The following is a 19,339-nucleotide window of genomic DNA, read 5'->3' as shown; positions in this document are numbered from 1 at the left end:
ACTCCTGCCAGGGAGCGGGGTTAGGGGCTTGCCCACTCCCCGGCTGGAACGCTGGGCGGGCGGAGCAGGGTGAGCCAAACAACCTTATAATGGAACATTGCACGACTTCAAATGTGTATGTTCTCTAATAGATCAGCAACCTAATAACGAAACAATGTTAACCGGGACAACTTTAAGTGAGGAGTTACTGTAGTTTGTCCTAAACTGAAAGGAACAATTTCAGTAAGTGGATTTATGGTGACATTTAGTGTTTGAATTCCCAGTTAAAATGTATATTTAGATTTTACCAATAATTTATCCAATTGGTATTTAGATGGGGATAGCTAGTATAGTGTAGCATTATTTGTGGATTCATACTACTTTTCCCCCACCCCAAACTAGGCTGCTGTTTTTGCTTCTGAAGAAAGGCCCTGTTGAAAATAAAGTGCAATATATACAAAATTGACCATATAGTGAGTTTTTTAATGTATTCAGGTATATTAAGGAAAGAAGGCAAAGCCTAGAGAATACATGTAAGATGTATGCTAAAAGCTCAGCAGTAATAAAACAAAAAGAGGTAGCCAACCAGTGCCCCTCAATAGTGTTCCCATATCTAATAGCCCCCATGTGCCAGGGACTGTTGGCTGGCCTGGGCTGTCAACTAATAAATATGCCATTTGGGGGGAGGGAGGGAAATGTAGACTTGAATAATTTTCTAGTTAGTTACTAGGCAAGGGACGACAGGGATGGGGCAAGGTCTAGAGCTTGGGCCTTGCCAAAAGAGACAGCTGCAATTTTCTGGCAAAAATCTAGGTGTTTGGGATCATTCCTCCCCCCTTCAACTTCTATTCATGTGGGAGGATAACAAGTCCCAATGTCTGTTAGTGCTGGTAGCTTCCTAAACAGCAGCCCAGTGAAACTTACATGATTCCTGTTCTTTTAATTGCTGCCCACATGCATTTGAATACCAGCAATGGCACTAATAAACCTCTTGTTAATTTCATGTTACTGGCACTCAGGAAAGAAGAAACACTAGTGCAGGGGTAGGCAACCTATGGCACGTGTGCCGAAGGCGGCACGCGAGCTGATATTCAGCGGCACTCACACTGCCTGGGTCCTGGCCATCGGTCTGGGGGGGCTCTGCATTTTAATTTAATTTTAAATGAAGCTTCTTAAACATTTTAAAAACTTTATTTACTTTACATACAATAGTTTAGTTATATATTATAGACTTATAGAAAGAGACCTTCTAAAAACATTAAAATGTATTACTGACATGCAAAACCTTAAATCAGAGTGAATAAATGAAGACTCGGCACACCACTTCTGAAAGGTTGCTGACCCCTGCACTAGTGATTTGTTTGCAGACCCCATATGTGTCTTCTTGCATTTGGACAGTTATCTTCCCCAACCGTAACTTAAGCAGCTATTAAGCCTTGCAATTGTGATGCTGTGCAGTTGAACACTGTACAAGGGGGAAGGCAGGTAACTGTCAGAACAGTTTTTTAATTTCTGCAAGGACAGCTTGCCCTGAGAAGTTGTTGGGTAGGGTTACCATACGTCCGGTTTTTCCGGTAATCAAACCCCCGTCCGGGGGGAATTGCCAAAAAGCCGAACATGTCCGGGAAAATACCAGCCGGACACTTCCCCTCCCGCGGCTGCTCTGCTCCTCCCCTGACTCTTCGGCTCTGTTTAAGAGCCAAGCTGCCCGAGCGCTACCGGCTTCGGGCAGCCCCCTTGCCTCGGGACCCCAGCCGCCGGCCGGGCACTTCCCCTCCCGGGCTCCAGCTGCTCTGCTCCGGCGGCTCGGGGTCTGGAGGCAAGGGGGCTGCCCGAAGCCGGTAGCGATTGGGCAGCTCGGCTCCTAAACAGAGCCGAAGAGTCAGGGGAGGAGCAGAGCAGCTGGAGCCGGGGAGGAGAAGTGCCCGGCCGGGGGCACAGGGTCCAGAGGCATGGGGGCTGCCTGAAGCCCAAGCGCTACCGGCTTCACGGTTTGCCGGGCAGCCTCCAGACCCTGCGCCCCCGGCTGGGCGCTTCCCCTCCCGGGCTCCAGCTGCGCTGGGGAAGCGCCAGCCAGGGGCGCAGGGTCTGGGGGCTGCCCGGCAAACCGTGAAGCCGGTAGCGCTTGGGCAGCCCTTTTCGCGTGGCTGGGAGGGAGGAGGGGGAATTAGGGCGGGGACTTTGGGGAAGGGGCGGAGTTGGGGCGCGGCCGGGGCCGGGGAAAGGGGCGGGGCCAGGGCCCCGTGGAGTGTCCTCTTTTTTTATTTTTTAAATATGGTAACCCTATGTTAGGGGATTAATAAAATTGCAGCAAGTTGTCCAAAAAATCTAGAGGTCTGTATCAATCCTCTTTTGCTCATGCCATTCACAATCTGTTATACTATTGGAGTGTATGTAATAATGTGCATGTGGTTTCAAGTCATCTTGATGTTAGTGCTTCATGCAGTGTTCGAGCATTTAAAAATAAATACTGTTTGCATATATTATATTTTAATAAAGTAAGCCATCAAAACATAGGGTGCTGTTTTAAAATCTCCAAGTTTTTCCTGAGAATCTGACATTCATTTTGATATTGAAGTATGCTTTGTGAAGTATGGCAAGTCTGCTTTTCTTGGCATAGAGTTCAAGCAAATGTGTCTATAGGCTAGGAAATATACGTTTGGTCTTTTGTATGAAAATGTTGACAGTTCATTCATAAATGATTAACCAGGTGTTTTATTTAGAGGTGGATACCTACCTGTTGTACTACGTGACTGTGAAAACTTAAGTCTGGAGACCTGTTTATTCAAGCCCCATTTCAAGAACACATTCTGTAATGGTGCTAAAAATTGTGTTTTCTTGCCTACACTACTAGATTAAATAGTCTTCACACTGGTTCACAAAGGTCTGTTGCTCGCAAATCAACTTTCCTGTGTAGATTCTGACTTGCGACTAGACTTTAAAAGTTTGGTGCATGTAAATATTAAATATCTAACTGGCCTTGCATATGTTTAGAATTTGCATGCAAAATTGTAAACTCATGCAAATATTTGCATTTATCTATCTTTGAAAATCTGTCATATAACATTCTTTTTTCTAACTTTCCATATTCTAGTGGGGAAAATACTGCATGAAAATCATAAAAATGCATTTGGTGTTTGGTAAGGCTTATAATGATGGCAGCCTGAGTCTGTCTTTGTGTGCTGAAGATACTACATACAGTGTCAAGATTACAAGAGTAACAAGGACAAATCTGAGAAAGTAACATGTACAAAAAACTTTGTTCTTCTAATTGTAACTCAGTTTTTTCTAGCCCTCTTTCAAATCTATTTCTCTTGGCCCATACAGAGTCTACTAGAAATTTTTACTGTGATGTAACTAGAAAGATTAGATTTCTGGATTAGTGATTTAAAAAAAATTAATGCTCATTAGGATGAATTGTACTATTTTGTAGTAGTAAATAACAGGAATGCATTTAAAATGGCTTAAATATATCTTAACTTGGAACTATTAAGGACTATTTTGCCTAATATAACTGTGTCTGGTCAGTGCCTGTGTAACTCTAGAAACATTTCCCCAGGATGAATTAAATTACGTTCCTCAAGTTCTTTAGAGCTCTACAATGACATCTAGTGGGGATTGCTTTTTACAGTACTCTTGTTTAAATTAAAAAAAAAAAAAAAAAAAGTGAGATTTGGGGGAGGAAGAGTCCTGGTTATATCAAAAAAGTGAATTTAACTCCTTTAATGTACTTCAATTAAAGTTGAATTTTTAAAAATTGCAACTTTCCTCAGTACATTGTAATTTATTAATAATGTACATTGGAGCATCTGGGTCCAATTGCAATCCGTTGGGGCTCCATTGTGTTTAGACACTGTAAACTTACAAAGACACGTTAAATTCTAAAGAAATATTTCTGCATATTATATAATTATTTAGACTAGTTCTGGATAAGAATATAGTATTTCTCAAAGATGTGGTTACAAGTAAGGCTATGATTTCATCACGGAGGTCGCCGAAGTCATAAAATCTCTGACTTCCGAAGACCTCCGTGACTAGCATGGCTCCAGGGCCTTAGTTACAAAGTGAGTCCTTTAAAAGAGCATTGTGCAGATTTCTGAGAGAACAGATCTGGGGAAGAAAGTAGCTGAAACCTTCATTTGAGACTCTCAGCCCTCACGAGACTGCCCTTTGAACCCATGGCACCATGCTCCAGGACCCACCTTTCCATGAAAGTGGCATTCCTGATTGCCACCACCTTGGACAGAAAGGTCAGCGAGCTCAGTGCCATGATGGCAGACTCTCTCTACATGGTGTTCCACAGAGACAAGCTATCTTTGAGATTACACCCCGAATTCCTCTCTAAAGTCGTGTCTTAATTCCATCTTGCCAGTGTTCCATCCAAAACCACATGCCTCCTTCAACAACAGAACCCTGCACTCCCTTGATGTCAGATGTGTCCTGGAATTCTACTTGCACAGAACTGGATGTTTTCAGACTTTTTTTTTTTTTTTTTGCCATCACAGAGAGATCCAAGGACCAGGCTATCTCCTCCCAGACGATCTCTAAGTGTGTCCCAGGTTGAATTCTGGAATGTTATAAACAGTCAAACGTCCCCTCCTCTAGGTCACTCTGTATTTCAGATGGCTCTGCTGTTAACATCCTCACACCCACCTCTGCATTGATTACTGCTCAAAAGTCACCCACATGTGGAATACACATAGGGATCATCACTCGAAGAAGAGGACCTTACTTACCTGTAACTGGAGGTTCTTCGAGAGGTATGGTCTCTATTTGTATTCCACAGCCTGCCCTCTTTCCCTTCTGTTTCGGACTCAATTGCACAACAGTAAGAGGGGAAACTGGAGTGGCGTCGACCTGCACTGCCCCTTATACCCTTAGTCAAGAGCATGAGGAAACGCACTACGCATGTGTGGGTCAGTGGACACTATTTGGAAACCCTTCTGTACTCAGGTGCATGGCGTGCCTGAGCACACGTGTGGAATACAGATAGGGACCACATATATTGAACCTCCTCTTATATTTTAAGTGCCAGGAACGGCCGCAGTGCTGTACAATGCACAATTATCAGCCTCGAAGAGTTTACAAAAGAGAAGACCTTGAGGACGGGAATAATTTAGATTTATTCTGCTCTAACTTTACTAATCTCTTGTGGTGAAAAGTTGTCTGACAGGTTCATGCTTAAGAGTCTTTATGAGGGGATTTGAATGAGGAGAGGGTGGAGGGATGGGATGCTGGTATTGGGGTGGTTGATGCATGCATAGAAGCTGACATGGAAGACGGCAGAGACAGGAGTGGGAGAAGCAAGCAGATGGGGTATGGAGGCTGGATTACTGAAATTAAGGAGACTGGGGGGGCATAAACAAGATTTGAAATGAATGCTGTGATGTGGAGTCCAGAATTTTTAAAAGAAAGACAGTGAAATATAAATTGAATATTATAGGTACAAGGAAGCTAAAGCAGCTGGGTATAATTCCAAGATAGCCATCCATGGGATGGGAAGTGGGGAACCAGGTATGATCCTGTTTCTGGAATAGTGAAGCTTTTTTCCTTCCAGCATGAGATTTGAGGTTTTTATTTAGCAGGTTAAGATAGTTTTAAAGGTTAAAACACAAAACAAAACTATCATATGCCATAATAAAACTAGATAGGAACACCAAAACTTGTCATGCATACAGTGGAAAATGTGATTTATTTCACTGGTTTTCCAGCAGTGCAAGTTTCAACTTTTTTGACCAACTTTTCTGTGTTCCTATTAAGTATATTTGTCGTAAACCAGGAAATCTGCTTTCTAACAGACATAGGTTTGTAATCTCAGGCTGTTCCTCTTATAGCTATTTCCCCTTTTGGTTATGGGTGTTGGCCACTTGTGGCTTCTATTTGACTGTGTGGTATAAACCAAAATATGCTTCCTCATGTAAGCAAAACCATCTATTTATGACCAGGTGTGGTCTAGATTATCAGTGTAGGTTTTGATTATAATTGTATAATGCAAGCTCTTTCTTATGTCGAAACAGATTTTTTTTTTCTGCTTTGAAAAGACGCAGCAAAAAATGAATGATATTTTTGCCTCCAGAGATGAAAATTTCAGTTTAAAACTAAGTAGAAGACTGAGGGGAAAAATACAGAATATAATTTATTTAGGAGCTATGAAGAAAAAAACCTGCTGACAATACTAACCCCAGACACGGGGATATAGATTCTGCATTAACAGGAAACTTCTGTACAGCTTGAGTCAATAATAGGTTGCTAGTATAATCACCTCAGTTCTGAAAAATGACATACTAGTATCATGTTCTAGGTATTATAGTGGTGCAGCAGCGCCATATAGTTAAGGTTGCGTCATGACATCTGTTTTAGCAGACTTAAAGTTCAATCTTTAATGGACATGTTTAGTCAGATACCTTTAGAATTTGGCATGCATCAGCAGGGTGCAAGATAGGGGGTTATTGCCCAAATTTGGAGTAATTTGAGCCAAGGGTTCCAGAGATATGAGCCAAGGAGGAAAAATAGCAATTTTTAAAGAAGTTTCTAGATTTTTGCGCAGAGTTAGAGATCAAACTATTGATGTGATGTGGGTCAGAATAGTCAGTCTGTCAAGTTTTACCTAAGGTAGTGCATGGTATCTACTCAGACTTTGGGGGATCCACATTCTTTCTACTAATTAAGAAAATGTACATTTTTATACTGTGCATGTGCAATACAGAAAAACAGGTCGAGGATTTCTGTTCCTACCATTTTATGTGCTTTAAAGCTCAACTCTTGTAAGTGCCCTAAAATCTGAACGGTTAGATTGCTTTGAATTTTGGTATGCCTTATGGGCATGCGGGGTAGCATTAGTAATCCAAATTTGGGGTTCTTTTACCAAGGGGTCCCCAAGTTACTGCCCTCCCAAAACTGTTTCCTTCTGCTGCCTTGTACTGTTAAACTGAGATGCTGATGACTGAATGAATCACAGACCTCTTGATGACTGGGAACTCCCCGTTTAATTAACATAACTAAGGATGATTTAATCAGAAGCCTGCACCTGAAGGTATGTCTACACTGCGAAGTTGTGGACAAAACTTTTGTCTTTCACGGTACTTAAAAAAGCCCCCCCCCCCCTCTCTGCGAAAGAAAAGTTTTGCCAACCCAAGTGGCAATGTGAATGCGGCTTTGTTGGCAGGAGCACTCTCCTGCCGACGAAGCTAACACCGCTCGTGGGGCTGGAAGTATTTTGTCGGCAAAAGTGCTGACAAAGAGCGTTTATGCACGCTGACTTCTAGTGACAAGGCTATGTCGACACAGCCTTATCACTAAAAACTGCGTGGTGTAGACAAGCCCCGAGACAAAAGGAGTTTTGGACTGAGTGTTTGGAGGTTACAACAATTTGAGTCATGGGTGGTAATTCTAGTTTGGGGGAAACGTAATCAAAGTATTTGGGGGGAAATAATCATGTGAATGCTGCCTGCGAGAGTACGGGTAATTGAGGGGTGAAGAATGGGGCAATAGAGGGGTTTGGAGCTGCAGGGGGGTTATGAGGAGGGGGATAAATGGGAGTGGGTGGGAAGTGAGGGGAGAGATGTCTGGCTCAGGTGATGAAGTGAGGGGTGGAATACTTGGAGAAGGGACATGGGGATGAGTGGCGGAGAGAACAGGGGCAATATACCTGTCAGCTCTACATTCTTCCCTCATGTGTGCCCCCAGATCTGGGGGGGCTTTTAGCTCCACAAAGGGCAGAGCTAGAGATCCAGCTATTGCTGTGGCGCAGGTCAAAATGGTCTCAGATGGTTAATTATTATCTAAGGTAGTGCATGACACCCACTAAGTCTTTGTGGGTCCCAAATTAAAAACAAGTTCACTTCTTCATTTGCATAGATGTGCAGTCTGGAAGGATTAGTGCACATTCACCCGTAAAGGGGGGGGGAAAAAACCCATGAAGCTTTCTATAGAGACATGTTATGTTTGCCTGGGAAGTTCAAGAGAATGTGCTGACGCCATTGCCCCTGTGAACACCCTGCCAGTGATGTCTCTGGTCCAAACCTTTGTACCGCTGTGCAATAAAAATGTTGCTTCTAAAAGGTTGCTTAATATAATGAGATTTTTAATATGTGGGGAGGCTTACTGTGAACGCAACAGAATAGTTAGTGCAGAACATTGATTTGAGCAAAATACAAACTTCTGTATATCAGGAAATGCACAGGTAAGGTTGCCCGTGCACCCATAACTTTACCCTCTTTGAGCAATGCCTCAATAGGTCCTGTTAACACACACACACCTTTATTCTGCCAACCCCACAGTTGCAGAAATGTACCAGCTTTTCACCTCCTTTTATAACCCCCATTCACTCTCACCTCAGAATTCCATCTAACACTATTGAAGGACAAACAAGAAAAAAAAAATGCCTGTGCTATTTCCCCTCTACCATCTTAGAGCGATGCCTCAATAGGCACATGGCACATACTCACACTGATCCTTGGCACTATAAAATTCAGGATTGTTCCATATACACCTCTACCACGATATAATGCGACCCGATTCGGATATAACGCAGGAAAACAGTGCTCCGGGGGGGCGGGGCTGTGCACTCCAGCGGATCAAAGCAAGTTCGATATAACGCGGTTTCACCTATAACACGGTAAGATTTTTTGGCTCCCGAGGACAGCGTTATATCGGGGTAGAGGTGTACTGACATAGAGTACCACACGTGTAGAGTTTAAGAACCACTTCACAGCCTCTTACACCTCCCTTACACTTACTCAAGGATACCATCTCAACTTACGCTTTAATTTAGGATTCTAATGTTTTAATGATGGCTATCTTATTCCCCCTTACTGTGGACAAGACACTGCTACCCATATAATCTACGCAGTTCTGCATAGAAAGGATGCATACTGGAGTGTATGTGAATGATTCTATCAGCTAGTGCCTGATCCAGGGGAATAGAGGGAAGGTGGTGTGGGCACCCTTCCCCCCTCTCTATATCCCCTCTTTTGCCTTTAATAGCGTTAGATGGAATCTTATGTGTAAGAGTGAATGGGTTGTGAGAGGAGCTGAAGGTCTTGTACATTTCATCAACTGTGGGATTGGCAGAGTAAAGTTGCATGGGCAACCTTAACTGCATTTCCTAGTTTTCATAAGTTTGAGGTTTTGCTCAACTCAGCATCCTGCAAGGGGATGACATACCACCATGCAGCCTTAACTTTTCATTAACATAGTTTTTGCCATTGGTATTTATATGGCAATGTGGATTGACTTTTAAATCAACGATTTTAAATCATGGTTTAAATTAACTTTTCCATTTGTACTTCAGTTATTTTCTAAAGAAAGGTGCATTCTTACTAGTTGATAACAACTAATTGGTCTTTCACTAGATTTAGTACATTTATTTAAGCAATTATATAGCTTAATATCATCAGATTCTTATTAATTGTACAGTTTTAGGATGTTAGAAAATGGTGAACGATATATTTGCTTGTTTACTAGAAAATTAACTTTTTATGCTCATGATATGTGTCAAGCTGCATTAGAATGGTAACTGGAATTTAATTAAACACACAATAGCATATAGCATTTATTTTTATTAAACAAAACAATCTTAAATGTTTTGGATACATAAACTTCTCTTACCAAAACATGTTTCACATTTACAACTAAATGATTTATTAAAGGAACAGAGGGATTAACTGTAATCAGTGAATTGAACTGATTATTTCCGGTCAGCTTGAGACAATTTTCAAAAATGCCTAAATGAAAGTGACTAGATCTTAAGTTTCTACTTGCCTAAGTCTCTTGAAAATAGACAATTTCCTAAATTACTAAAGGCTGTCCTTCAAACTACTAAAATAAGTAGCTCCCATCACCTTCCGTCTTGGTTTTAGTCATAGACTGGAAGAGAGAGACAAGTTTTCTTGCGTTTTCATCTTCTAGTCGCCTTCTCAATTTTGAATGAATTATTCCAAATGAAGAAAATATTCTTCATACTGCTTGAATGGTTCACCTTCAGTCCTGAAATTTATTATGGTTGGCATGATTGATTGGTGATTATTAGATGCCCATGTCATAGCATCAGCATCTTGCTCGGCAGTTAGGCATCTATCCATTGGTACTTTGGGTTGAGAATATTGGCAAGAAAATGAGGTGGAATAAGAGCTTGATCCATCTGCTTCATTACTGCCTGCCTGCAATTTAACTTTGTTGTTGGGTATTTTTTTCTTCAGTGTCTCGAAGTTCTTTCCAAATTTCAACAGCATCAGAAATAGAGCAACAATCTTTTTGGAGTTTGTCCAGGGCTATGGACATAGGTTTCAGTATATTCAGCAGATCTTCTACATTTCTCTTTAGTCCAGTGTTGACTACTTTGGCTTTGATTGGTCCATGTGTGTTTTGTCATGATTTTCTTCAGAAATAGTAATCCGAATAGGCCAGTTCTTGATAAATAGGTCAAAACAGTCAACCACTGAATTCCGTCATACATCTTGGGGGAGAATTAGTTTGGAGCGTCCTTCTCTCTTCAGTGAAACTGAAGCAAAGCGGTTCTTATGGAAGTATTTTCCAATTTCAACTTTTCCCTTTATTCTTGGAGTTATACGTAAGTCTTTGGCTAAAAGAGGAATCAAATGAGCACTGCACCCATCTGTTATAAGTTTCAGGTTACTTCAATATCTTCTAGATTTCTTTTAATCTTTGTTACATTTGTGGTATTGTCTTTGACAAAGATACGCACTTGACACTTCAATTTTTGTTTACAGTTTGCTATGGCTTTTACTGCTGCTACTTCTAATTATTCTGCTCTATGGGCATTTCCTGATGTATCAATTGTTTCTGTAAGATGGACAACTCCATCTGCTGATGTCACACAATCATATATTATTGGATAATTGTGTACATTGCTCCACCCATCAAGACTCAGATTAATGAATTTCCCATCAACATTTTTTGCACACTGTTCAATTTCCTTCTGGTACAGTGTATCCAGCAATGTTCTGGCAATGTCTGCTCTGCCAGGTGGCCTGTAGCCTGGTCATAATGATTGAACCATGTCAATGAAATGTTTGTTCTGAACAAGACAAAAGGGAGAATTTGTTTTATAAATGAACTCAGCTATCTTTTTATCTATGGAGTCTTTCTGGAATTTGCTGGTCCTGATTATGAACTCATTCATGGTTTTACTAGATAATGAATAAAGACGGCAAGTTACTTGTATCAAAAAAGACTGTTTAGCTGATAGTGGTACAGGCAGATGACTCTGAAGTTGTAGACATTGCAGATGTTGGATGTTTATAATTCAGTGTCTAAGCTGGACCTTGAAACAAAGTGGTTAAGAAAAGTCACTCTTACTCACTGAGTATTCTTCAATACATTGATTTTTTTTTTTTTTTTTTTTAAGAGATCTGTAAATGAAAGGTTCCTCCTTGTGAAGGTGCTTGTACTTCTGTTTATACTAAACCCGCATTGTTAGGGAGAAGAATTATTTAATAGATCACAAGGATTATCTAAATCAGGGGTGGCCAACCTGTGGCTCCGGAGCCACATGTGGCTCTTCAGAAGTTTAATATGCGGCTCCTTGTATAGGCACCGACTCCGGGGCTGGAGCTACAGGTGTCAACTTTCCAATGTGCTGGGGGGTGTTCATGGCTCTGCCACAGGCCCTACCCCCACTCCACCCCTTCCCGCCTCCTCCCCTGAGCCTGCCATGCCCTCACTCTTCCCCCCTCCCCTCCAGAGCCTCCTGCATGGCACGAAACAGTTGATTGGGGGAGGGAGGGGAAAGCGCTGATCGGCGGGGCTGTCGGTTGGTGGTAGGCACTGGGAGCAGGGTGGGGAAGCTAATGGGGGGGCTGCTGACGTATTACTGTGGCTCTTTGGCAATATACATTGGTAAATTCTGGCTCCTTCTCAGGCTCAGGTTGGGCACCCCTGATCTAAAACTATTTAAACTTTTATTTCTAGCAACATACCAAACCGCTTGAGAAAAAACATTTTTTAAATGTTAAAATTCATAAATGCCTAATAAAACTTTACTTTTAAACTGGAAATATTCACCTTCGATATTTGCTTATATGTAGCAATAAAAATCACTTCAGAAGTCTATCAGTAACAGTAAAAATATAATTGATAAATACTCGCACTTCAAAATAACATACCAGCTATATTTGGAATGCAAACATTTTTAAATTCTTAAATCTACCCAAAACACCAATTTATGACAGTAATCTGTTTTCATTTCCTAGCATAGTAAGAAATGGTAAGCAGGCTAATAAATTTATTTTTGCACCATTCTTATCAGCTAATCCAGATTGAAGATGATGATACGGATGTGTCTGAAACAGTCATTTCCTTTTGGGGAGCATTCTTCATAATCTTTCATTCTGATAACCAGGCCTTTCATCTTTGTGTTGCACTGTTTACATTTAGCATGTGTTCCTTTCTTATCCGGAGGTTCACAAAATTCTGGAAAATAAGTAAAAATAGTCCCAAATAGGGTCTTTTTTATAACCTGCAGCCATGGCAGTATTTTCCTTCTGTTCCCATGTATTGAAATCGACACTAGAGGCTGCACTCAAATGAATGTTGTCCCTTCTTCACACAGTGTCCTGCTTTGACACCAGTGTTACTCCTTTTCTGGTTGTGCTCCTTCTCCCTTTTTACATAACTCCCCCACCCCTACCCCCAAGAAATCAAAAGGACTAATAACAATCCAGGACTTCTGCTTGTGTAACTCACATGCCTTTTGCATTGCAGTATTTTATTTGTTGCAAAATTAATGGATTTCTGTTAGTTTGTATCTCTGTCTGTGTATACATGGAAGGAGGCAGAGAAAGGTCATTTACTTGAAGTGCCCAGAACAATCCAGAAGCAAGGGCTGGTAGTTACTGGGTAGATGAGTTTTTCCATGAGCTGAAGAGTAAGTTTCCATAGTGGGTAGAGTCATAAGCATTCGTCATTTTGAGAATCGAGACAATCAGAACTTAGGTAGGGAGAAGCTATAAAATAGGAGTATGAGTATGAGACCACCCAGGTGGTCAGTGAATGGTCCTGATGGGATACATGATGGTATGTCCTAAAGTCTGAGGCTGGGTCCCAATGCTTGTGATGACTTTGCTAGTTTCTTGCACCCTGTAGCACAGCCCCTGGATCCCCCACAAGATTAAACCTTTTATACAGTATATGACTTATTGTGCCATATTTATAAAGCTTGACCTCAAAAGTTGGATTTGTTCCCCCTGATTCTTTCTTTGTATGGAAAAGTTGCCTTTAACTCAGTTTTTGATAGAGGTTCATGGATTAAGCATATTTATTTTTAAAATGTTTTAAGAGATTATGATAAGTTTAGACATAACATATTTTGTATTACAGTAAGATTTCATTTTAAACAGGTTTATTTTTAAAAAGAAACATACTTTAAATGTAAATATTTTTTTATCCATCCTGTCATATGGTGATGTTAACATACTATGGGGTGGTGTTATGCTTTTAGAATTATATATATATTTAAAAAATAAAAAGACAGTTTTTTCCCCTGTAAGTAGTTTTGTGGTTCATAATTCTGTGTCTGAATTTCCAATAGTTTTTCCTGTGAGTAGATGGTTGAGGATGTTCTCTACCTGAGCTCACCATCTTAGCAGAAATTTGCATTTATGTACCGTTGCTAGTAGTAGTATTACATTCTCCTGCAGATGTTGGTTGTGGTTCTGCTTCTTGTATTTAGGACTAAACTTTATCTGTTCCACATTACTGTTTAAACAGGTAAAAGTTATTCCTTTTGTTGACATTGATAAATTACGGTGTTATGCAAAATATTTTGTTTGTACTAAATAATATCTTAAATCTATTTAGAATAGATTGATTCACTCAGTTCTGTGACTGTTAATTTGGAAAAAATTACAGAGGAAAGGCTCAAGTGAAATTCCCAAATTCCTTAGTCCAATACTGTACTCACTACTTTAGACTGCACTGCCTGTTCTATCTCACTTTCAAGATAGAGGATGAGAGGTGTAAAACAGTGCTTTTTTCCCCTCCTTTTGCTCCACACGCATTCCAAGTTTGGGGAGGAGAGGAGCCATCAATATTTCATGTCTTGAAACAAAACCCAGTGAAATCTTCCAGTTATTGAATACTGCTTTATCTTTTCACAAGTCTGCCATATGAGATCATTAAAAGATGCCATTTGCAGGAATGTTTAAATATTTTTAATAAACTATACATACAGTTTGTGAAATAACCCTTGTGGTTATGAGTCAAAAAATAGATTTGTTTTTGTTTGACTTTGATTTGACTGTTTTAATTGCAAAAGGTCTCTCTGTATAAAAGTAAGACTTCGTTTTTGATTATATAAATTATATTTCCTATTATACTTCTGTAATATAATTGATTTTTATTAAAGGAGAAAATTAAAAATACACTTGCAGTTTAAGTAATACTTAATTTCTTCTCTCACAATAGCCAACTACTCCACCAAGCCAAGGCAGGCCGGATTCACCAGTTTATGCTAATTTACAAGAACTGAAAATATCTCAGTCTGCACTTCCACCTTTACCTACAAGTTCCCCAATTCAGATTAATGGAGAATGGGAAACCCATAAAGATACTACAGGACGTTGTTACTACTACAACAAAGGAACACAAGAAAGAACCTGGAAACCTCCTCGTTGGACCCGGGATGCAAGCATAAACAAAGGGGATGCCCAGAGCCAAGCTGATCAGGAGGTAGTTATTCAGTATAACTAGAACAGTGAGATTGAGTGATGCATGGCTATGTTCTTGGGCTAGTAAATTATGTTGCTGCCTATTTGAACTGTAAAATTAAAATGTAAACTGTTTTGAGGTAGAGAGGAATTGTTTTTCATTATTTTCCTCCTCTTCTCTGGAGGAAAAGCCTCTTTCATTTGGCTAGATGTGTGTTAGTATAATTTGTGTTACTCTAATCTGTCAAACTCATGTGCCCCCAAACTAGAAGTGAGCCCAAACCTCTGGGCTTGCACTTTTAGAGTTGCTTCTTCCCTCATTGGGTACCTGACACCTGTAGTTAGTATTTTATTTTTCTTTCCTTCCTTTGAAGAACAAGTGAATGGCCTTCTTTGAAGCTAATAAGCCCCCATGTAACAGTGGAGTAAGTCAGCTGTAACTTCTAGGATGTGGAATGCATTCTCTTGTGCATTCTGTCCTCTTAGTGATGTTATGTCTAGAAGAAGGATCTTGGAAAAATAAGATGTGGCTGGCTTGAAAGTCTACACACTAAATTATTCTTCGTGCTCTCATATGCTGATTTGGATCTTGTGGCATATCTTCTTATCTCAATGGACAGAAAACAGTGGCACACCTTTCCTGTGGCTTTTTTCGTGCTTTCATCAATTGTCCCTTTGCTTCATCTGTACCAGAACATAGTACAATTCACATATCTTACAGTGCACAAATTCATTTATTGGCATCTCACTTTCATGCTATCATACTCAGCTTGGAGGAACAGTTATTCCCTAGCTTTCTCTCCCTGCACTGCCCTTTAAAGAGCTTCATTTTAGGCTCAGAATGTGATCTGTCAGTCCTCCTTGGACAGAAGGACTAAATTTGACCTATAGACAAATAAAAATGGGATTTCCTCAAGTTTCCTTAAGGAATATTGGAACGAAGTTTAAAGCTCAAATTAAACAAAATAGTGTGATAACACTAACACTACCAAATAATTCCTTAGAAATTCTTATTGGACTTCCTAGTGGTGGTAGGAAATAAGAGTTAATTTTTCATATTTTGGTGCTGCAAAATAGTAGCTAGTTACTGGAAAAAATTGTCTAATGTTAATTGACTGGCTTATAAATTTTGGAAGGGTTTCTATAATCAGTTACGTGCATAACAAAAGAGAAAAAAAAGGTTATTTAGATGTTTGGATACCATGTAATTAATATGATAAAATCTGCAAGAAAACAAATCTTTAAAAAATTGTCTACAGTGAGATTGGAATGAAAATGGAAAGACATGCTGCTTTGCTCCCAGTATTTTCCTCCGTGATCTACACTTATTGGGTCTTGATAGACAATGTGCAGAAACAGTACTGTTTGTAGAATAGAAATAATGCTCGTAGTCCGTTTTAGACAGAAATGTAAATTTTATTTCTGCAATAAAGAGTATAATTTTGATACATTAACAATGATGGAATGTGAAGATGTCATACTTAAGCCATTATATAAAAAGGAAAAGCAAAAGAGAACGGTGATACATTCAAGTTTGAAATTTTTTATTTTGAACTTGATTTCATCAGAGTTGGGATAGTTACAGTGATTGCATGCATCATCATGGAAGCAATCCTTAACACCTGTTTCCTAGACTTGAATTTGCATGCTTTTCAACAGTTTCTGAATGGTCACGTAGAACCTGTCTTAGTTCAGAACTGTAAGACTGCAAATTGCAAGACTCGACTGCAAGACAGGTACAATTTTGTGTTAGGGCAGTTTAAGTCCTGTTTGGAAAGAGTGTGTTCTTACATTATTTTTCCATCTACATATGCATTTCTATATAGCCATCTCTCCCTTGTTTATAGTATCTATGCATTATTTACATAATGTGTCTTTTTTAGTAAATTCCACAGATCTGTTACAGTAGAACCTCAGCATATTTGTAGCATTGGAGGCAGCATTCAAAATTGCAAGTATGTTGAAGAGGCATTATAACAGATCCATGGAACCTATTACTTAGAAATACTGCTGAAAATAAATAAATCTCTGCTTACCTGAAAACTTTCTAAGATGTACATGCATATTTTCCGAGCTGAGCAGCCACTTACCACTTTCCTCTTCTCCTTGCATATCAGTAAACCAATCAGTGAGAAAAATGAGGAAACTCTAGTTGGAGGGAGGTGTGACTATTTAAAATTATAAATTCTTTTAAAATACACTTTTATCTTGCCATTCTAACTGTTAGATGAATCTCAGAAACTGATATGACTGGAAGAAAAAACAAACATTTACTAGCAAACTTCCCACTTGATTTTTTCAGTGCCCAGTTTTAACATTTTATTTTCGTTGTTGTTTTTTTTTTTTTTTTTTTAGTACAAGCATCTTCCTCAGCTGTACTTTGTTGTAAGTACTTTGTTATAAGTACTTAATCGGAAAACTGATTTAAAACTTTAGAGTGCTGGTGTCCTGATGTAAAAGATGAGGGCTTCAAAAGTTTCTGACTCTGGATTATTACTGTAATAGGAGGAAGGGGAGAGAGAGAAATGATTCCTCTTCCCTGGTCTTGCCCACCCCCAACAGGATTGAATCTCTGCTGCTTCTCCTAGATTCTGAAGCAGCATCACTGTGGCATTTGCAAGCATTTCATCAGTTTCACTGCCTCAGAGCCTGTAGGCAGCAGTGAAGCAGATTATATGCTTGTAAATGTCATGGTGCTGCTTCTGACACTCTCCCATTAGCTTAAAAAAAAAATTTCCCACTCACGGTTGTTGACTAGAAGAGGACTTCATTCAAAGTCTGGTTGAAATAGTAGCTCTTTAGTAACCAGCCCTCTAGCAGTCTCCTGACAATAGGTTGATGGTATACATTATTTTCCACCCCATCTTTCTTCCTTCTTTCCACTGTCAGCACTAACAATGGGTCTTGTCTTTTTGCTCCAGTCCTTCATCAAAGAGCTGCATTTTACCTTTTGGCTTCACCCTACCTTTGAATCATAATCTTACCATGTGGTCCTACCCTCATGAATATTTTATTCATTTTTGTGATGAATACCTCATTTCATTGATGGTTAAAGTTTAGTTCTTCATCTTTGTTCATGATCCTTGTGCACTTGTTTTTGGACAGTCATGTCTTTTCAGTCTCTTTAAGGCCACTGAAGAGTGCATGCTTTGAGTATTGTAAACTTTGTTCTGGTTAAGGTTTCCCAATCACAAATGATCCTCATAAATTAAATAACCATTGTGTCCTTGGTGGCTGGATTCCACAGTCTCTGAACCTCTGAGATACTGCTATAACCTGATAATATAGATAGTATTTTTCAGAAAGTGAAAATTGTCAGATGTATTAATTTTCAGCCCTTTCATCCATTGGGCCTTTTCCTGTTTGCATTTTGGGAGTTTAATTATCTCTTTTCATCTGCTGTATGTTGGACATATTAACTATGAATTTTTTCAAGTATGTTTGTTGTATCTTCTGGCAAATCTGCCAACTATATTCTCTTGAGTCCTAGTGGTTGAGTTGCAGATGTCTAGCAATAAAATACAATGACAATTTAAATAATCAGATCCAGGGTGCAGCTAATATTTCTTAAGTGCAAGATTGGGTATGATAAAGATGTAAACGTGAGACTCTCCAAAGATTTGAGAAAAATCAACTATGATAGGACACATGTAACTGCTCTGGTTCTAGATCTTCTCTGATGATCAAGATTCATGTTTTCTTAAAATGTATACCCTAATACTATTGGTCTAGAGTAGTAAATCTAAGGCCTTTTCACTTACAGATTGATGTATAAAATTGTACTTTCACACATTTAGGTCTCTAACTGAAATGAATGAGTATATCTCAAAATGTTAAACAGCAAGCATAAATAGAAAAGGAAATAACCCACTGGACTTTTTATAAGTTGTATACATGGGAGAAATGGCTGGCCACTTAAATTTTGTCAGAAAAGTGGGAAAGCAAGGTGACTTAGATCTGAGGGGTGTGTAAGGTTATACTGAAGCAGATGGCAATTGAATTAGCTCATTATTGGTCCTGATACTCCTTGATTAGGAAGGAAAGTTTAGATAATTAGAAACTGATGTAGCTGTACCTTTTTGTAGGCAAAGTAAGTGAAAGTGTTTCAGAGCATAGCTGCACTTCTAATGGACAGGCGGGGGACTAGATAAACACAAAGGAAAAACAAATATAGTTCCAGTGAAGTTTTCTGCAAGTTCTCGGTATTTAGCACAAAAAAAGTACCTAATGACCAAGAATGAGGGCCTAAAAATCAGGAGTCTAGAAAGTAAATAGGAGGTTGGAATTATTAGATGAGCTTCATCCTAGGCAATGCATGCTAATATATCTGAGGAAGAATAATGCGAAACAGATATTTACAGGGTGAATATGTTGAACAGTAAAGTGATGTGGGAATATGGGCAATGAGTTAAGTTTGAACTAGGAATGCAGTATGGTAGCAAAAAGGGTAATACAACTTTTGGCTGCACGTGAAGAGGCATTTTGTCACGGAGAATGGTAGTGGTTTCTCTGTACATGGCTTAGAAATGAACATAATAGAATGTGCCATTCTGGATACCTCATTAGCAGAAAGTTGTAGGCAATCCATAGAAGAGCAACAAAAACAAAGGCTGTAGGGACTGATTGAAAATTAGATAAAAACTAAGTATATCTTTGCCAAATATTTGAAATAGATAAAGGGAAAGGACTTGTTT

At 39.5% G+C, this 19,339-nt stretch overlaps 1 protein-coding gene across 1 annotated transcript in view; it reads left to right on the top strand.

The window, feature by feature from the left end:
* Positions 1–19,339, top strand: part of ARHGAP12 (Rho GTPase activating protein 12) — a 137,147-nt gene that overhangs the window by 47,358 nt on the left and 70,450 nt on the right. Inside the window, exon 2 of the mRNA XM_065398819.1 lies at positions 14,404–14,667. Coding sequence (XP_065254891.1) covers positions 14,404–14,667 — 264 coding nt within the window. The remainder of the gene's footprint in view (positions 1–14,403; positions 14,668–19,339) is intronic.

This window comes from Emys orbicularis, chromosome 2, assembly GCF_028017835.1.
Source record: "Emys orbicularis isolate rEmyOrb1 chromosome 2, rEmyOrb1.hap1, whole genome shotgun sequence".
NCBI classification, from domain to species: Eukaryota; Metazoa; Chordata; order Testudines; family Emydidae; genus Emys; species Emys orbicularis.
Note: the sequence above shows the minus strand (reverse complement) of the source record. Positions and strands in the feature narration are given on the sequence as shown.